General features: G+C 33.6%; 1 protein-coding gene across 8 annotated transcripts in view; it reads right to left on the reverse strand.

Moving 5' to 3' along the window:
- Cnot4 (CCR4-NOT transcription complex subunit 4) overlaps positions 1–20,933 on the reverse strand; it is a 104,703-nt gene that overhangs the window by 26,590 nt on the left and 57,180 nt on the right. For 4 of the 8 annotated variants that reach the window (XM_042670098.1, XM_042670097.1, XM_042670094.1 and 1 more), the window contains 4 exons: positions 17,944–18,077; positions 13,037–13,094; positions 9,518–9,767; positions 7,574–8,071 (listed from right to left, as the gene is read on the reverse strand). In XM_042670098.1, the coding sequence (XP_042526032.1) occupies positions 7,574–8,071; positions 9,518–9,767; positions 13,037–13,094; positions 17,944–18,077 (940 nt within the window). Of the gene's footprint in view, positions 1–239; positions 2,616–7,573; positions 8,072–9,517; positions 9,768–13,036; positions 13,095–17,943; positions 18,078–20,933 lie in introns of those variants that run through there. The other 4 variants (XM_042670099.1, XM_042670096.1, XM_042670102.1 and 1 more) reach the window with 3 other exon arrangements.

Consider the following 20,933-nt stretch of genomic DNA (forward strand, 5'->3'; position numbering starts at 1 on the left):
CTTGGATTAGGCCTCTAACCCTTTTATTTTTTCAGACAGTCTTTTGCTTTTGCCTGGGCTGGCCTTGGACCATGATCCTCCTATCTCCACCTCTAAAGTAGCAAAGACCATAAGTGTGACCACTACATTGCCTTGTGCTTGAGAGAGGGTCTTAATAACTTTTTGCCTGGGCTGACCTGGAACAAAGAGCCTCCTATCTTGACCTCCCAAGTAGTTAGGGTAACAGACATGTACCACCAAGTCCAACTAGAATTTATCATTCTTTTGAATTTTGCCCCTATTTTGGTTATAATTTGCTTACTACATGAAATGATGCTTTCTTTTACTATGTGGTGTACAATTTCTTCTATGCTTTAGTATAAAATTATGAGTGGCTTTCAAGACTTCTAAAATATTAAATGAAATATTAAAAGAGCAGAAAACTTAGGTCTTAAGTGGTCTAGACATTAGGAAATGATGTAAAAGGTAGTTTTTAGCCATGTAGATGTTGAAGTCTAATTATCCCCAAAGCATTCCACTGATTTATGCTGTACCTGGAAGTAGGGAAGGAAAGTAAGCAGGGAGACAGCTTTGGGAATCTATCAGGACTCTGTACAAACTTCAGATAGTTCTTCTGTACAATTTATAAACAGAAAGAAAGAAAATAATGAATAAAAAGTCATATCCCAACACTATGTTGTATACCTCCAGCACCAAGAAGTAAGCTAATCACCTACTAGATATAGCCTTTGAAGAAAACACAGAAAATACAAGGCTTACATTGAAAAAAAATGTAAGCTGGGAAAAGCTATGAGCTAGTAAGCTAAACATGTTTACAAGGCCCATGAGCCTTACCCCTATGGAACACAAGCAAAGGCTTTGCCTTTTACAGCAAACCTGAAAAACAGTAAATTGAGCTATGATCAAATGCTGATTGTTCACTACATATACAAAATTTTATTGGTATTTTCTAATATAGTGATTTTTTTCTTATATTAAAATCACTTCTAAATGGAAGAGATTAACATTGATGATGAATTTTATAAAAATAATTTAAATACCTAATTAGCTATTTCTGCTCCCTCAAGTTAACCAAACCAAAAGTATCTAAGAATAGATCTTAGATTACCCTAATATACATCAGGATAAAGCCATTTCATTTGTTGCATTATATCTACTAGAAAGTAATCAGATTTCATATGGGTATAACTTTAAAAATTCTAACTCCATATAATATTAGTATTACTTCCTAATAATATGTTTGTTCCTATTTTAAGTCACAATTTTTTTTATCCACAATATTCCTTCCATGGCTTCTAACAAATTAAGGTTAAAACAATTGTGTTTCAAAAATCTCAAAATCTCAAGAGGAGGTCTGACTTTCCCTTTCTTCTCACATGTTTCAGTGAGCCAGAACAGAGTCCTGTTTTCTAAATCAGCTTTTGTCCACTTCTCAGAACTAAGTGCAGCTTCTTTTATGATTATTAATTTTAAAACTATTTCAAGAAATTTCATATAAGCAAAACCATCACTTTACATTACGTATTAATAAATCACTCCATTGTTCTCTGTGGTGAACTAAAGTTATCTATTATATCTTACATGGCCTACTGTTAGAAAACAATCTCCTCTCTTTCACTTTAAGTCTCATTCTGGCCAGGTACTTATTTATACTCTTATTATTACATGTTTATGCTTTTTTTTTAAAACAATGAAATTTCCAAACAGATATCCCACTGAACTAAGAAAAACTTCCACTATAACAGCTGCTAGCCACCAACAATGTTTATCCCATATTCAAGTTTCTGATAAGTCAACTAGAAATTGAAATTCTGTTTTTGAGGCATTTCCTGGTATACTAGGCAGTGCATTAGAAAAGAGATTATATTGCATGAGGCCATCATAATTGTCTTTTAACCATCTCTGTATAATTAACAACCATTCAAAAAGAAAGTGCAAATGTGCAAATGAGAGCGAACACAACAGTTTCTACAGAGGTAATGCATAATATATGATATAACTCTAGGCAACTAAAAACAATCTCAGACAACATCCTCTAAGCATTAAATGACACCACCATTTTTTGTATATGTATCGTTCTTCTCAAGTTTTCAAAGAATCCAACAGACATTATCTTCTTAATTTTCAAGTTTTTCAAGAGTAAATTATGATATTACCATTTTTCACAAATCAGAAAACAAAGAACTACCATGATGTTTGCATATTTTAAGTAATAGAGCCAAAGTAATAACAATTCTAGCTAATCTCATCTGGGATCTTAATTAGTACTACGAGTTAAAAATAGTATCACTCATGAAAAACAATGCCAAAATTATTATGCTAATAAATTATGTTAAAGGCCTAATGAAATACTTCAGCAACTATGAGGTAACACACTAGTTGTAGCCATGAGGAACGTTTATATTGGCTCTTTTGGGTGTATACATTAAATGCAAAATAAGAAAGGAATCATGCAAAAATCCGGTTGCCCATGCAAGCACCCCAGAGTCTAATCCTCTCCTCTCAGTTCTGTTGTCAGGCCACAGTAGTGTGGAGACTTGTAGGCTGCTGTCCTTGTTGTAATGAATGGGAAGAGGCTGACAGTGGCATGGTCGAAACCTTCACCTCTTCTTCCCCTGTGGAAAAGTCAGTCATGGTCTAGTTACGGGTGACTAGATTTGTTAACAGTCCCTTTAAAAAATGACTTCATTATTTGGAATACTGACACAAATATAAAATACATGCTTAATGGTTGGAATCTGGATGTGAAACAAGACAGAAATTTTTAAATATACTTATCAAGTATCTAGAATGTAAACTCTAAACATACCTTTAATTTTAATATTATCTCATAGGTAATATCAAATTTAATAATTTAGATTGTAAATATACTACTAAAATCAAAACAGAACAGAGAGAAAAGAAAGAAAAAAAGACCAGAAAAGCTCTTCTTTTCCAAGCCAATTGGCACTTATAAATACAGGTACATGGTAAAAAGTAATATTTTGTGAAAAATTAAAACTATATTCATGGAAGCAAAAAAACTGATTTTCAAAAGAAGGAAATTATAAAGCTATGTTTTAAAAGCATAAGTAATAGCTGTAAGTAGTAACAGTAAACATACAACATCTGAAATTTAATGCATACTTCAAAATAAGTGAAAAATAATAAAAAGCTAACAATACAATGATCCAACTGACCTGACTGAAAGTGAAATGACTACTGCTAAGTCAGGGAAATATACATGAATAAAACCAGTGATCATTGATAATTTCATTACAAGTGAACTCTTTGACATGATTAAAAATTCAGTTCAGTCAAGTCACTGTGAAAATAGTTAACTCAGAATAGAAAAAAGTTTAAAGAAAAATGCCCTCTTGTAAGTAAAATTTGAATTAACAAAAACATGAGGATTTCCTCAAAACTCAAGCCTATACAATTTTAAATATTTTTGAATTGTATCTTGAAACAATGTTGCTTGCAAATTTATATTTATAATTATTTGTTTTCCAAATAAATTTAGCATTATGGGATAAAAACATCTTGGCAGAAAATTCTTTGACAAGTCTGTGAAGATAGCTTAACTGACAAAGTTCAAAAAAGAGTTTTTCAATCTATAGATCAGGCCACTTTATACTTTTAGTAGACTGGCAAAGTTCCTAAGAACCCCAACTACATACCCAAGGAGACTATGAAAGGCAAATTTTAGGACAGATTTCTTGGTGAGACCATAGTTGTAATGGGGACTAAGTAAGAGGTTGATTTCATCAAGTCAGAGAACTTTATTCAATTTGTTTACATTTGTTTACAATAGGCCATATCCCTGAGCTGGACCAATTTGTCTCAGGAATAGATACTATTGATTAAAAGGGACTTGTAAGAATGTGAGAGCAAAAAAAATCAATTACTGTGGGAAGAAAGCCAAGTTAAAGCACATGCCAGTGATCTTCAAATTGTAAAGAAGAGCATCATGTTGTAATGTAAAAATATTTTCATTACTAGATTTGAGTTCTGGATTGTTGTCTTATTCTGTTACTTGAATGTGAGACTTCAACGAATTATTTTAAGCTTTCTGGAATTCAGCTTTGCTACTCCTGAAATAAAGACAGTGGGCAAGATAAGTCTCTTTAATTTTGTTTTTCTTTTGGTGGTACTATGGTTTGAACTCAGGGGCTCCAACTTCAATGTGTAGGCATTCAACCACTTGAGCCATGTCCCAGCCCTGGTAAGTCACTTTTTGAACAATGGCACATGGTTTCAATAATTTAAAAGATTAGGTGGTTTTGGTGTAACTGCCCACTAATCAAAGTCTCCCAAGAATGCTTATTTCAAAAATTCTCCTAAACTTAGCAAACTAGATGTGTAGCCCTAAACACTACTAAAAAGTGTTGACCAAATAAAGGAAATATCTAATTTTAAACACGTTTTCAATTAGAGAAAAGCCAAATTTCTGTCAAACTCATGACTGTTCTTCCCATGACAGGTTTCAGATGTATAATTGTTAAATAATTAAACAAAGCAAAGACTAAATAAAAATACCTGCACCTCTAATTTGCTCCTAAAGGTCAGGGACCCCCTAATTTGTTCTATATATTTAAAGAATACACATCTTTCCCAGTATAGAATTAAGAGTATCTTAGCAAGTCCCACTAAAACAGAATGTAGTCTCCATTTCTGAAGCATTCAATGAAAAGCTATTCCCTATAAAGTACTATAACTAAATGATGTAAAGTTGAGCCTCTTTTAAAAGTTCAACTCAAATTCATCAGGGGATAGGGAAAGTGCTTCAAACTGTAAAGATATATATAGCATTCCAGTTTTTTACTCCACCATTTAAAAGACAGTTACTGAAAATCCTAAATCATCTTGCTGTGCTTTAAAAATATTGTGCTTAAAACATTCAATGTGCTAAGGTATCTGTCAAGTATTTGTAAGCCATGATGGAATTCCTGTGTGATTGATAACAATTTAAAATATTTTGGTATGTTAACACTAAAGTGTCTCTAGACCTCAAAACTTTTTTAAAAAAGTAATAATTAGCTGTTTATTACAGCTAATAATTAGCTGTTACCTCAAGCCTATAATCCTAGCTACTCAGGAGGCTGAGATCTGAGGATCTCAGTTTGAAGCCAGTCGAGAGAAAAGTCTATTATGCTCTAATCTCCAACTACCAAAAAGCCAGAAGTGGAGCTGTGGCTCAAGTGGCAGAACACCAGTCTTGAGCAAAAAAGCTCATTGCCCAGTCTTGAGGTCAAGCCCCAAGACTGGCACAAATGTAATAATAATATTAAGCAAGTATGGATAGTCAAAATTGGAAAGTCTTAAATAACAGTCTTCAATCCCCATCAATAATGAAACTCAATTTGGTGACTTAATTCTTAAGAACTCTGAAAAAAGTTTTAAATTCTCTATGGTTGAGTATATGGCAAAAGAAAATTCACAAAAGTAGACAGACAATTTAATGTCATACTTTAATAGATGTATTCTATATGTAGATATTAAAACAACTGCACTAACAAACCAGTGAGTTTTCATTAATAGTGTGGCATTTCCAAGTATCTATTGCTTGAAATATTTGAGTTTAAAACTGCTCTTTGATACCTACAGGCAAAACAATGACTAAGAAATGTGAAAAACAGGTTATCAATGATGGTCATGTAATATGTCAAATATAAGTTCAAAATAAAGACAGCTCAGAAGTTAATTCCAAAATCAAATCCACACTAGTCTGCCTCCCTGTTAAAGCTCCCATCTTCTCACACTTATATCTTTACAATTTTAAAAGTACCTTGTTACAGAAGGTAGTACTGCTTTCTCTATCCCTATGGCCTTTTTATTCTTGAAGTTTCCAACAACATAAAAGGCCTTTTTCTCTTTCCCTGATGCTACTCCAAAGTCACGAGAACACACTACAGGATCAATTCTTACTTTTTCAATGCAGCCTCCCCAACAATTACAGGCTGTCTCCTGGATTCCAGTACCATATATATGTTTAAACACTTTCATGTAAGATTTTAATTTTATCTCTTCCAAGTTCATGCTGAACTATCTGAAAATAATATTCATATTTTATACACCTTTTGTATTCCCCACACAGCCTAGTTCATTGTTGGGTAAACAGGAAGTGAAATATTAATCCTTCTGGTTTAATACTTCCTTAAAAATGTTTAAAATACTTAGGGGAACTTAACATTTAATACTATAATCAGTTAATAGACTATTAGCAATTAAACTGTCATCTTTCTAAATGATTAAAACAAAGCAAAATAAAGGAGAATTACATTCTAATATGCTATCTTGAATGGAAGAAAAGAAAAATGTATACAGAAATTGAACACTTGGTAATTTATAAGTGGGTATCTCATTGAAAAAGGACTAAAAAATATTACTTTGGATTAACAACTACCTGCCATAATTAAATGAACAAATACCATGAACCCTATTATCACTGTGCAAATCACTACATCAAGTACTCTCAAACTTATGTAAATTAATTTCACTGTATCAATCAACTGTTAATATCATTTTATCCACCATAATATACTAAAACCTAGCTACTGTCCAAAAAAAGAAATGTTGGTCTCAAACACAGCCGAAGAATTATGGAAGATCTCTATAACTTCATCTATCTAGCTTGCTAAAAACAAGAGAATGATCACTTTACTGGTAAAAGTACAGTATTTTGATAACATGTCATGCCCTACACTTTAAAGGTCATGACACAGGACAAATGTAAGTTATAAACTATATAACAGAGTAAAGGACTATTCTGTTCTACTTGAGATAATAAGGACCTACTTGAGACAAACAAGAGGGGAACAAGCACTTTTTCACATCATCTCTAAAGCTCGAGTCAAATGAAAACACTATTGATAAGAATGGCTCATTTAGACCACACTCTACATAAAAAATGTTACATAGGATATTAAATCCCAAAAGTTCTGAAACTTATAAGGGTAGCAGTACAAAATCAGAAGTATTCTGGCATCAAGTTTATGTTCCCTTATATAAACCTAATATTATCCCCCAGAAATAAAAACAAGACAGCCTAAAAGGGTATCTCTTTTGGAATAAATTTTCCCAGAAAATGTTTCTAACATGATATGTTCTCACATATTAATATATAGCAGAGTTTTGATGTATGTATGTGTGGATCAGTCAAAATTGCTCGAATAAGTTACAAGGTGGCTTTATCCCTCATGCTCTCATTATCAATAATTAATTAATTTTCTACCACTTCATTTTTAGAATGTGAAGTGAGAATTTCTACCATGGTGTTGAGACTTTATAGCACTTTAAGTTCAGAGCTCAGTTTCCTTTTATCTACATTTATATACCATATGAATGTTTAGTAACTATTTTATTAAATAAAAGTGCTTTAAACATTAGGTATAATACTCCACCATCCTTATAAAGCTCAATATTACAAGGCATCTATCCAAATAAAATTTTTTAGATTTTATGATCAAGATTTTCTTTTGTAGAAATTTCTAAGACTTACACTCTGTTACTATTCAACAGTTACTTCCCCCCATCCACCCAACAACCCAAAAGCATAAATTCACAAATTCTTGAAGGTTTTAAATGAACCTACCTGCTATAGGGATCCCTCCCAGACCTGTGTTGTGCTGTGGTGGGAGATTCAAGTCCAAGAAATTACTATTTGAGGTGGGGTTTGCTGTGTGGTTCAAGTGCATGATGCTATTGCGTGGAAAGGCCATCCAAGGATAGCGGGCTGCCTGGCCTGGAAAACTGAACGAATTATAAACGGCTCGGTGCTGCTGAAATTGAGGAAACCTCTGTGGCAAGACTGAAAAGGTACTATTGAGAGAGTTGGCATTTGTAGATGCTGCAGGATGCAGGAATCCAGAGCCTGGACCTTTGGCGGTTGTAGTGTGTGAAGAGGAGTTCTGAAGAGATGTAGGCGAAAGGGAAGGTTGGTCTTGGACTGACAGTTCCTTCTCAATCAGGTCTGCTAAGGCTTTTCGAGTAACATCAAAGGGATCAAAACCTAAGTCATCCTCTGGTTGTTTAGAAGAACCAAAGCCAAATGCTGCTTGCCAGTCTGTGGAGGATGATACTGGGATTGTTTCTATTGGGAAGAAATATAGACAGGAATGAAAAATGTAAATTTACTTTTATTTTTAATGAACCTCTATACTAATGATAGCTAAACAGGTCAAATTATGAATAAAAGCAAGTAAATACAAAATCCCTAAGAGCTCTAAGCATTATAAGATCATCAATTACAAAAGGCCTCTTAAATTATTATTAAACTGAATAATAGTGATTTTGCTAATGAAAAGGAAAAAAGTATTTGACACCCAAATTATACTCAACCATTCATAATCAAAACCATATAACTGATTTTATAAAATTTATAAGATTTAGAGTTTTATTTAATTATATTTGTCAAAGAAAAAGCACAACTTTGAAAATATGCCTTATAAACTAAGAAAAATATAATTTGATGTATCTGCTTCTGGCCAGAAGCTAGTGGCCCATGCCTTTAATCCTAGCTACTTAGGAGACTGAGATCGGAGGACAGTTCAAAGCCAGCCTGGATAGGCAGGAAAGTCTAAGAGACTCATCCAATTAACTAACCCTCAGGAAACCGAAAGTGGCGTGGTGGCTCCAAATACTACATGCTAGCCTTGAGCAAAAAGGCTCAGGGTTAGCACCCGGGCCCCGAGTTCAAAGCCCCATGTCCAACAAACAAACAAATAAATAACATAAATAATAAAATTATGTGTGTATGTGTATGCTTCATGAGTTCTATTCTATGAGCTCTATTCTATGTTAACTTATGCCATCATTTGCATCAGTGTGTAAAAAGAAAAATAGTGTTTTTTTTTTTCTGCTTTCTGGCTGCCATAATCCATTTTGCTTGGTTCTACCTTCCTCTTAATGATTGGTAGACATCTCTGAAACCTGCTAGGAGAAAGAGGGAAAGTCATACTTCTTCAAAAAAAAAAAGATGAAAACCTCTCTAAGTTCTTTCTTCAGACCACTCCCTTCAAAATATCATCTAACTGAAGTCTTGGGCATTTGGTTAGTTGTCCCTCCGCTTTGGACATCAATTAAAACATAATTTTTGAAAAGGTAAAAGTACAGCTCTTATACAATATAATAAACCATGTCAAATTGTTTTAATAAAAATGCCTTTTAAAAAAGACAAATTATAGATTTCACTGCTGAAGAACTTCCTCTTTGTCCATTGGGAGCTACCTTAAATTTGACTACACAAACAAAAATCTGATTAAAAGGTAAGTCCTCAGCAAAATAATCAGTAGTAATTTTCATGGAAAAGTATGTAACTTTTGGCTTCTGGAGAAATCTGCCTTTCAACACATCCATTTCTAGGCCACAAACAATTTATCTACTGTTAAACTGCATGCAGCTTAAATGTATATACTTTTATAAACACAAAGTAGAGAAAAAAAAGATAAAAATATATCTACCAGTGACTTTCCCATCAGTCAACCAATAGTTTATTCATAAGAGCTTAGTGATTAATATTAGGTCTGTTGTCACATACCTGATGTGAAGAGGCTCTGTGGTTCTGGTGCTGTAGGCCAGTCACTGGATGTTTGTGGGGAGCTGGGGAAAGGAGGAAGCCCACTTGGTATAGGGTTGGGATGGCGAAAATTGTCTGAGAATAATGACTGTGACTCTGTTCCTGCTCCTTCAAAAGGTGACCTTGCACTGTGATTAGATGAACTAATGGGGATGACTGGATTGGATTTTGATAAGCCAGGTGGTGGTGAAGGCGTATCGCTGTTAGGTATCTAAACAAAAAAAGGAAAAATGTTTATACACATTAATAAGCCACAATTTTAAAGGTCTGTAATTAAATGCAATAAAGTAATGGTTGTAAATCAGAGAACTTGAAGATTACTGAAAGTGTGCAGTTTGAGAAAACCAACTAAATCATTAACTTACACATGCACTCTTCTTTGAAAAAAAAAGATTATCACCTGAAAAAGACTAAACTAGTCTCCTCTCTTTTAACAATCTTACTACTTTCATTACAAACAAAAGAGTATTTCTCTCTCTCTGGGACTTCAATGCCATATTTTGCTAAAGAGTGAAAACTTGACTAGGTGTGGTGGTACATGTCTGTGACCTAGTACTCAGGAAGCTGAGGGCAGAGGATTTCCAGCTCAAGGCCAGCCAGGGTGACATAGTCAGACCATGTCTCAACAACAGCAACAACCAAAACAGTGAAAATTGTTATTAGAACAAGTCACTAGAGATTCAAATTGGTAATGAGAGTGACAGTAATGACTAGAAAATTACATGGTATCAAATATTTTAATTTTCAACAAAAGAAATGTCTCATCAAAAAATAAGGGCTGTAGCATGCCTTAAGTGGTAAAGTGCTTCTTAACAAGTACAAGGAGCTGAGATCAATCCCTAAGTAATAATAAAGTAGTATTATTATTCTAATATTTTCTTAAGAATATATTATTTTGTAGGAAAATAAACATTTTAAATTATCATTAACATAATTATTAAAATTGTTTTATTTTTATTAATAGCAATAAAATAATAAGCAATGATTTTTGTTTGTGATAGTTTCATATAATTTAATTTCATGTAACTTCACTATATATACATTTTACTATATAACAATTATACTGTTAACAAAATGTTTTATTATTGATAATAAAACAATAAATTATTATTACTACTGTTATGATTAGGGGGCTAGGATGTAGTTCAATGGTAGAGTACTTGTCTAGCATACCTAGCATGCATGAGACCTGAGTATGATTCCAACCCCCACCAAAAAAAATTACCATGATGAGAAATCTTTAGTTTTAGGCATTTAATTCAGAAGGAATTCAAGGATTTGGGTGATAGTGATACAATACACTATTCTTTGTCTTTCCATATAATTATTTATACAAACAAAAGATCTCAGCACTTAAAACTTAGGAAAATGAAAAGTTCAACATCAAAATATAGCATTTAGCAGTCATGTGTTTGGTGGCTCACACCTGTAATCTTAGCTACTTAGGAGGCTGAGTTCAAAGTCAGTTCAAAGTCAGCCTGGGCAGGAAAGTCTGTGACACTCTTATCTCCAATTAACAAACCAGAAAACCAGAAGTGGCAACATGACTCAAAGTGGTAGAGCACTATAGCCTTGAGCAAAAATGGCTCAGGGACAGCACCCAGGCCCTGAGTTCAAGCCCCATGACTGACCAAAGAATAATAATAATAAAATTAAAAGAAAATAAAACATTTAAATTCTTGTCATAGCAAAAATACCATTTCAACACAAAATTTATGTCAGTTTTTATTTGAGAAAAGTATATGCTTTTCAAGCAAGACCATATTACATCAAGATAAAAGTACAATGGCAATAGAAATAGGAAACTGAGTTAATGAAGAAAAAAGACTGACGTGAAATTTCCATACCTAAAAAATCTGAATGATTTTTTTTAAAAAAAAGATGATGGGGTATCAAGAATGATATGATCAAAACATGAAGTAGGTGTTAAAATTTAAATTCTGTAAATACTTAAAGAGGAATATAACACTTTTATACTTTAAAACACCAATACTGATTATATGTTGAAAGTACATCCTTTACAACTACTCATGTTTTTCTTTATTAATAGTAGTTATACAGAGGGGTTGCGATTCCATAAGTTGGATTTTGAGTACAATGCTTCTTGGTCAATTCCACCCCTTCCTTCGTTCTCCCCCATTTCTACACTCCTTTCCCTACCCTGAAGTTTATAGTTCATTTTTTACATAATGTACATTGAATATGACTACACTTTTACAACTACTCTTAAGAATATATTTTATCAATTCAAAATATATCAGGGTACCATACAGATTTTCATTCTTTTGAAACTTGCCAGTAAAGAATTTTAAAGCTCAGGAGGTTTTTACCTGCAATGTGGGAAAATTGGCCATTTGTTTATGGGGGAGTTAGAACTACGTTCATTTTACCAATGTAGCAAAATGTACAGAAAATTAAGAAAAGTTCTCCAAGCAATAAAACAAGCTGACAAAAAGTATGTTCTAAAGGCGTTATGTCGAAAAACGAACTTTACAACTTTGGTGGGGGGGATTGAGGGAGGGTGGGATACGAAGGGATGGGAAGGGGACACAAAGCAGGAGGCTACAATGCTTGATAAGAAATGTGCTCATTATCTTACCCATGTAATTGTAACCCCTCTGTACAGTATTTTCACAATAAAAATATATATTTAAAAAAGTATGTTCTAATAGCTATCTTTTACATTAATTTCACATTGAATGAAACTTTGACCATTCTATCCAATAAGTCATCTGAAAACCAATAGTCACTTGGAGGAAAATGGAAGCCATTAAGGAAAAGCACAGGGTGCACTTGACAGCAAGAGACAAAGGGAAAGCAATTCTTTTTAAATTTTATTTTATTGTAAAGATGCTGTACGGAGAGGGAAAGCAATTCTTGAAAGAATGAACTCAAAAGGCATGCTGGTCTAAGACTATTTGAGCAGAGCCAAGAAAAACAACAACAAAAGTAGTCTGTAAGGAAAATGATGTATTACATATGGTACAATAAGATATAGTCATAAAGATAATTCTGAGTTATCAAGAAAGAGTTAATATGGACTATACACTCTGTGTAGGAAAACAAGGCTAGAACATTTAACAGAGCTGTCCATCAAAAGTGTTTTATGTCTGTGCATGTATGTGTGCATGTGTGTATATAGGTGTGCTGGTCCTAGGGCTTGAGCTAAGGGTCTGAGCATTGTCCCTAAGCTTCTTTTGCTCAAGGATTGTGCTCTACCATTTGGTCCAATGCTCCACTTCCAGCTTTTTGGAGAAAAGAATCTCAGGGAACTTTTCGGCGTGGGCTGATTTTAAACAGATCTCAGTCCCCCAAGTAGCTAGGATAACAAGCATGATCCACCAGCACCTGGACAAAAGTGTTTTTAATTGTTTCAGTATATAAAGCATTTCTTCACTATTTAGAAATTTTTCCTTTATATACAACACTTTGTTTTCAGGTTTGACAGATAAATGAAATGACATTTTATCTGAATCTTACCTGCTGGGAATTATCACCATTCCCTATACTGAGAGAATCTGAAGGTTTGTCAATGGGACTGTAAAAAGAAAACATTGTATGAAATCAAGAATAAAGTCATTTCATTACAATAAAAACAAATTCAGAAAAAAACAAAAAAAGTAGAGGTACTGTGACATATGACATTAAGTTAGATATCATGGACACAAAGACCTTATGTAAGATCCCTACCTTGAAACACTATTCCTTGAATTACTTACATTCTAATCAGATTCTCTAAATCAATGGCTGGAATAATTGCTTAATGGGGAAAAAAGAACCTCTTAAAACAAATACCATTCCAATTAAGTCAACAATCGAATCCATCACTTAGTTCTATATATATGATAAATATATTGATGTTCAAAATTTAGAACCAGTAAGCAACACATTTTTTCTAGCTTTTTGGCAGGACCTAAAGAGTTATTGGAATGTCCTTTATATAAAGTTCTTAAGAACCATAAATTTCTTTTAATATTTTTCTATATATTATTTCAAACCCTATAGGAAGAACAGTTATATATGTACACACACACACACAACAAATGATACAAATTAAAATCTCTAAGCCTTACAACACTGACCTAATGACATTTATAATAACTCAGTATATGAACAAAAGAACAAAAGATAAGCATTATTACTCTATAGGAAAAAAATTAAGATTTCTAATTTCTCAAAATTATTGTATTCCCTGAAACTATATGCCAAGTTACTTTACAAATCATTAATTTACTGGTACCACACTTAATTGCGCTAAACAAATTTAACAAATACATTTAGCCAGTCTGATTCCCAGGTGTTATCTTCTAACATTCTTAAGTTTAACAGACTGTCTCTTGAATAAGCTATCAAAAAAATGCTGTAATCAAATCTAACAAAATGGGTCAACTGGGAGATACTTCTGAGGGAAGTTCAAAATTCAATACCAATGTAAAATAAAGATAGTAAAGCAGACAGAGGTCAGAGTACAGAGACCAATGGAAACATGTAGTGTTAAAGAAGATATATTTGTGGTAACATAAAGAACAGACTAGAACACAATAATCTGCAATAAATGTACTATTCTTATAATATTGGAATAAGAGTGACAAGTTGAAAAGAAGTAACAAATGAAAAGGTGGAAAGAAGGTATTATAAAGGCAAAAGTTTATTGTCTAAATCTTGGTTCATCTTTCTAACTCCCATTATAGAGCACTAAACAGTATTTTTCAATGTAAACTGTGTCAGTCTTACTAATGTCCAGGGCAGTATGTAAATACTGGTGCATGAAATACCTAATTCAAGGAGACAGGTACTCTCAATTCTTTGATCAAGCAGTTATACTGCCAGGAACAATCAAAATCAAAGGTGTAACTTCTCTAAGCATTTAAGATACCACTTATTGAAATAAACTCTAGGAAATGGAAACACAGTTTTTTTGTTGTTGTTGTTGACGGTGGTGTTTTTGCTTTGTTTCTTTTTTTTCTTTTCTTCTGGAGGGCAAATGGGGGACAGTGCAGAAGGGAGGGAGGTAGAGTGAACAAATGTCATCACACTATTCAGTATACACAATATGGAAAATGACCTATGTAATTTGTGAGCAGAGATGGAAGGGGAAACTGAGGAAAGGAAAGTATGACATTGTGCAAAAACAGAAATGCACTCATCACCTCACTTATGAAACAGTAACATATCTATATAATACTTTAATAACAATAAAATTATTTTTTTAAAACTATAACCAAAATATTCATACAAAATCATGTGCAGCACTGTTATAAATAACATCATCAAAGTGAAATTATATGATACAGACACACAGGAAAGTAGCTTAATATAGATTTTATCTAATATATATATTATTTTATATATAAATATATTTGATGACTATCATACAGCCCTAAAAATTATGATTTCATGACATGGGTAACATTCATAATAATGTATATTCATTTTCAAATGTAACAAATCAAAGTAATTTTATATATAATGGTACATATGCATTCACAGGGGAAAAAACAGGAAATACACATTGAAGGGAAAAGATACAAACCATATTTAGTGAAAATTACTATGTACTAAGATCACATAAATTATTTTTTTCTATATGCTTTCAGAAAATTTTCACATTATCTTTGATAAAAAATAACACCTGTACATTCAGAAAATAACAAGATTATCTTAAGGAGATAATCTAAATGTTAAAAGTTCTGTTCTCAAATCTCTAGGAGTTACAAACTCAGAATATGACTTTAACTAAAATGACAGTATGTAAGAGTTGAATGTATCTGAAATAAATGTTTATTACAATAACCTGTTTTTTCTCAACACTAAGAAGTGGCACCCAATAATATGGGAAATAGAAGCATATATTGTTGATCATGAAAACATAAGCTAGAAAAGGGTAAATAAAAATAATGAATGGAAATAGTGTTTGTCAATCCAAAAGATTTCTGTTCGGATTTAGCTTTTATTTCTAGCCTTGATAGAAATAAATCTCATATAACTTACTATATAGAGTAATTCTAGTTTTGCTTTGTAGATTCTTTACATAGTTACGTATGTACATATATACATAAATTCACACATATACATATATACCTATATACCTACGTGTAAAAGAGTAAGTGTATAAATACATGTTAAATACATCTAACATTTAAATAAACTTCACTATAAAGGGAATAAATAGGAGCTCAACTATCTAAAACATAAAATGTAGCCGGGCACTGGTGGCTCACGCTTGTAATCCTAGCTACTCAGGAGGCTGAGATCTGAGGATCGGGGTTGAAAGCCAGCCTGGGCAGGAGAGACCGTGAGACTATCTCCAATAAACCACCAGAAAACCGGAAGTGGCACTGTAGCTCAAGTGGTAGAGCGCTCGCCTTGAGCTGAAGAGCTGAGGGACAGCGCCCAGGCCCAGAGTTCAAGCCCCACGGCCGACCAAAAAATAAAATAAAATAAAATAAAAAAAAAATAAAACATAAAATGTTTTTGAAGTAGATTATGACAATATTATCCAGGCAATTATTTTGCAAAGTGGCTCTCACATTACTTTAGTACTAGATAAACATGAGACTCTTAATATTTAAAAGATAAGAATTAATTTATCACTTAAACAAATTTAATTTTAATGTGATTTCTTTTTTCTTTTGTGTCTTTTTCCCCCTATGGTTTATACCCTGTTGTCACTGTGTTTTATTTTGGTACCCTGGGCATTAAATATATATATACACACGTGTGTGTGTGTGTGTGTGTGTGTGTGTGTGTGTGTGTGTGTGTGTGTGTGTGTGTGTGTGTGTGTGAATTAGGGAAAGGAAGGGGAACATAAAAATGGTGAGACACAGAACAAAGGGGGAACCAATGCAACAGTGATACAAGACAATATGTTGGAAATGATCTGTACAATTTTGGGAGAAGCGGTTGCGGGGAAGGGAAAGTGGGACAAAAATGAAGGAGAGGGTAACAAGTTCGACACGAAATGTACTTACTACCTTACTTATGTAACTGTAACCCCTATGTACATCACCTTGACAATAACTTTTTTTTAAATATGAAGACACCAAACATTAAACCTAAGAAACAATAGGATAGAATAAAATTTCAAAAATGTATAGCCATCTATTTGATGTTCTGATAGATCATAATTAAATACAATCCAAGATATGAAGATCATCATATCAAAATTTCAAAGTATTAAAAATCATGAACTTATTTAGCTGACATCCAATATCATCCACTCAAAACTATACTGAGAGTGGAGGATGAAGACAACTTTTTAAAAATAAGATTCTGAGCCGGGTGCAGGTGGCTCATGCCTGTAATCCTGGCTACTCAGGAGGCTGAGATTTGAGGATCATGGTTCAAAGCCAGCCCAGGCAAGGAAAGTCTATGAAATTCTTATCTCCAATAAAACCACTAGAAAACTGGAAGTGGTGCTGTGGCTCAAGCAGTAGAGCATTTGCCTTGAGCTGAAGAGCTGAGGGATAGTGCCCAAGCCCAGAGTTCAAGCCCCACAACCGACAAAAAAAAAAAAAAAGATTCTGAATACAGCATATTCTTTTTACTCACCAAATACAAAATTGTAGTGATTCCTAGGACCAGATATCCTTGAATATTTATATACTTAATTATTACTCTTAAATATTGTCTTCCTCATTAGGTCAGAGAGAAAGCTCAGCTGGGTACCCACTATCTTTTGATTTCTCTTTCTATTTTATTTTGTTTTGGGTGACAGGGTCTCACCATAATCCAAGCTGGCCTGCACCTTTCTATGTATCCCTGACTGGCCTCAAACTCATCAAAGTCCTGTGATTACAAACATATGTCATTATGCCCAGTCTCTTGAGTTCTTTTAAATAGTGAGCATATTCCTTGGGCAAATCATTGCAAGAGGGAAGACATCAAGAAGCTTGTCTTGAGCATAAGGTATGATAACTCAAGTGGTAGAAAGTAGTACCTTTTTAGCAAGTGTGAAACCTTGAGTTCAAGTCCCAGTACCACTAGACATGGTTAAACAGATTGTCTGGTGTTACCAGGGAGCAGTAAGCAGCAAATATTTAAACCCAGAAATTGTGATTTGGTAAGAAGGAATGTGCCTAAAAGAGCCAGGAGCCGGTGGCTCACGCCTGTTATCCTAGCTACTCAGAAGGCTGAGATCTGAGGATCAAGGTTCCAAGCCAGCCTGGGCAGGAAAGTCCATAAACTATTCAGAAAAGCCTGAAGTGGCAGTGTGACTCAAATGGTAGAGTGCTAGTCTTGAGCAAAAGAAGCTCAGGGACAGTGTGCAGGCCCAGAGTTCAGGCCCCAGGACTGGCCAAAAAAAAAAAAAATAGCAGAGACAGAGAACAAAAAGAATAGACATGGCAAAAAGATGTCTGATGTCTGATATTAATATCAGTACTTACGTATCATACCTCTGCAGTGGTGTCACTTTATTCTTATTCTTATCAACTGAACCCGTAGATAACTGAAGAAAATTAGGATTTAACTTATATAATTCTTGAAGCAGCTTCTGTTCATATTCTTGGTGTTTACCCGCCTAATGAAAGAAGACATTAAAACTGCAGTGGGATTCACAAAACATCTACCAAAAAACACTGAGTTACCTTCTGAATTATTTCTTAAAATATCCTAAGTAAAGCATTTTTTTTCCACAAAGTCAGAGAAAGCAATGAAGAATGATGTTACAAAACTTAAAGATCAATAAAAATTAATTCTGGGGCTAGGGATGTGGCACAAATGGCAGAGCCCAGACTGGCTTTGAACCCTGATCCTCAGATCTCAGCTCCTGAGTAGCCAGGATTACAAACATGAGCCACCAACATCTGGCCTCATTAACTTCTACAAAAAGCTCATTATGGAGCAAGCAATTTCCCTAGCTCAACAAACTAGAATGTCAATTTTAAACCTGCTAATAAGTCTTTCATACAATTATGTTTTCCAACAAATCATTACAAAGTTTTCTGAAGATCATCCAAAATTTATCAATGGGTCTCCTGTTTTATTTAGAGGTTAAAACTGGCGCAGGTTGGAGGCCTGGCGCAGGTGGTAGTGCTCCAGCCAGTGAGCAAAAGTGTCAGATACTGAGTTTGAGTCTGGGTCTTAGATAATATATATATATATTTAAAGTATACAGAGAGAACAGTTTTACTATATTCTTTACTACCTTGGCACTAAGTCAAAACACCAGTGCCTCAAGCCTGTAATCCTAGCTACTCAGAAGGCTAAGACTTGAAGGATCATGGTTTGAAGTCAGCCCGGGCCAAAAAGTTTGAAAGACTCCATTTCCAATTAACCAGCAAAAAGCTGGGCTAGAAGTGTGATCCAAGTAGAAGAGCATCAGCTGTGATGGAAAGCAAACCAAGCTAGTGGGAGGCACAAGCTCAAACCCCAGTACTAAGGGGAAATGGGTCCATTTATTTGTTTTTATTCCTTTCTTTCCCCTTACCACAAATTTTAAAAATCAAAACACTAATACTTATAAACTGTAGATCGATTCAACTATTTATATCTGGTCCCTTGTTTTTGTTAATAAAGTTTTACTGGAACATAGTTATGCTCACTCACTTAAATACTGTCTGCAGTTGCTTTCTTGCTACAAAGGCAGAGTGAAGTGTTGAAAAGAGACAGTGGACTAGTTGTAACAGGAACCACACAGCTCGGACACACCAAGAAAACCCTGTGTTTAACATAGTTGGATAGCTATAGTTGTGTACATCATAAGGCAATATCACAACTGTTACGGAAGAAATTAGGCTAAGATTGACTGTGAAACCTAATAATACACAAAAATAAATAATAATGAAATTACTTGGAATAACTTTGTATCATTTGTGTGTGTATCATGATTGGAAGGATTTTTTACTTACCTTCATGGATATTCATTATTTTAAAATTATGATTTAATCACACTTTGGAAAAAACAAAAAAGAATAAATCGAAACAAAAGGGGAACAATAATAATAGTAATAAGTGAGAGCAGTTTCAATTAATTGAGTACAACTGTATCATGTACACTGCACAATGCATCGTTCCCTGTTCTGAGGTATCACTTACTTGTTCATCTGGATCTATACATAAGTTCTATAGTAATCAGTTTTGAGTTTATGCAGTAAAACAAGTAAAGCTTTTCTGATTTTTGTTACCTAATTTGTTCAAATTTATCTTTCAAAATTGTGAAGTGCTTTAACAAGGAAAACCCATTTCAAAATAGTTTTTAAATTCAGGCAAAAAAGAGTAAAACTATGAACTGACTTTAGGAAAAAAATACAATAAGATGCAAGTTTTACACCTTTAAGACATGAAAAGCACATCAATTCTTTCTGCAGTCAATAGTTGATGAAATGTTATGGCTTTCATAGCAACAAAGAGCTCAATCTGATACCTGAATGACTCTACCGGGGCAGTTCACAAAGGACAGCTGAAATCCCATTGCAAGTAAGTTTGTCTGTCCATATATTTTTCTTTTACTGCTCAATAATACTCTAACTGAGATCAATTGGGACTTGGAAATTCTTTGACAGAAATTTTCATTGTCATAGTATATGTGAGTAAAATATACCTGAAACTTCAGTTTGAAATGGTTCTATTATCTAAATTTCATTCAAGAATATTTCATACAAAAAGCAAATCAAAACATTTAAAATCACTTATTGAAAAAAAATAAGATATACAGTACCTCATCTATCCTTGTTAAATAACTGATAGATATTTGGTTTTAAAATCACAAAGACAATACAATACTGCCAAGAAACTCCAATCTACTTATTACAATGGGATTTACTCTGAATTAATACTGTCAAAAAAGGTGATACTTCACATTATTTATAATCTGTGTTTAAAGAAGCTCCTACCAGACTTTCTCTAGTTTAACCTGGAGAATGAAAGGTAGCAATGAATGCCCCCCACCTTCTAAATGAGAAGTATTCCTGCAAAAGTCCACAGCAACAATCTGAAGTCCTCATCTACAATAGGGAACTGCAGCATTGTGCTTTGGTATAATCCTCATTTAATATGCCGAATGGTCAACATTTTTACTTGTAAAAGCATGTTTATACTACAAATTGAAAGGAGACAGGAGAAGAGGAAATGTGAAAAAGAACATAAGATATTAAGTCTTTAATTCAGATACGGACTCAGTGGACACTTTCAAGGGAGACATCATTTTACAAAATGTTAGGTTATCAGCAACACTGGACAGAATAATATGATCTAGAATATCCTGTAAAGAGTAGAGATTGGGGAGAAAAAAAACCAACAAAACAAAAAACAATTAATGACAGTATCCTAGTTGGCCTTTATTTTGCTGACATTCCCCTTAAAGTAGAATTTTCCAAAGTGTTTTCTTTGGTCAACTAAGTTCTGGTTGTACTAGTAGTACTTCCCACTTTAGATA

The sequence above is a fragment of the Dipodomys spectabilis genome, unplaced genomic scaffold (genome assembly GCF_019054845.1).
Source record: "Dipodomys spectabilis isolate Male_0828 unplaced genomic scaffold, ASM1905484v1 ptg000519l, whole genome shotgun sequence".
NCBI lineage: Eukaryota > Metazoa > Chordata > Mammalia > Rodentia > Heteromyidae > Dipodomys > Dipodomys spectabilis.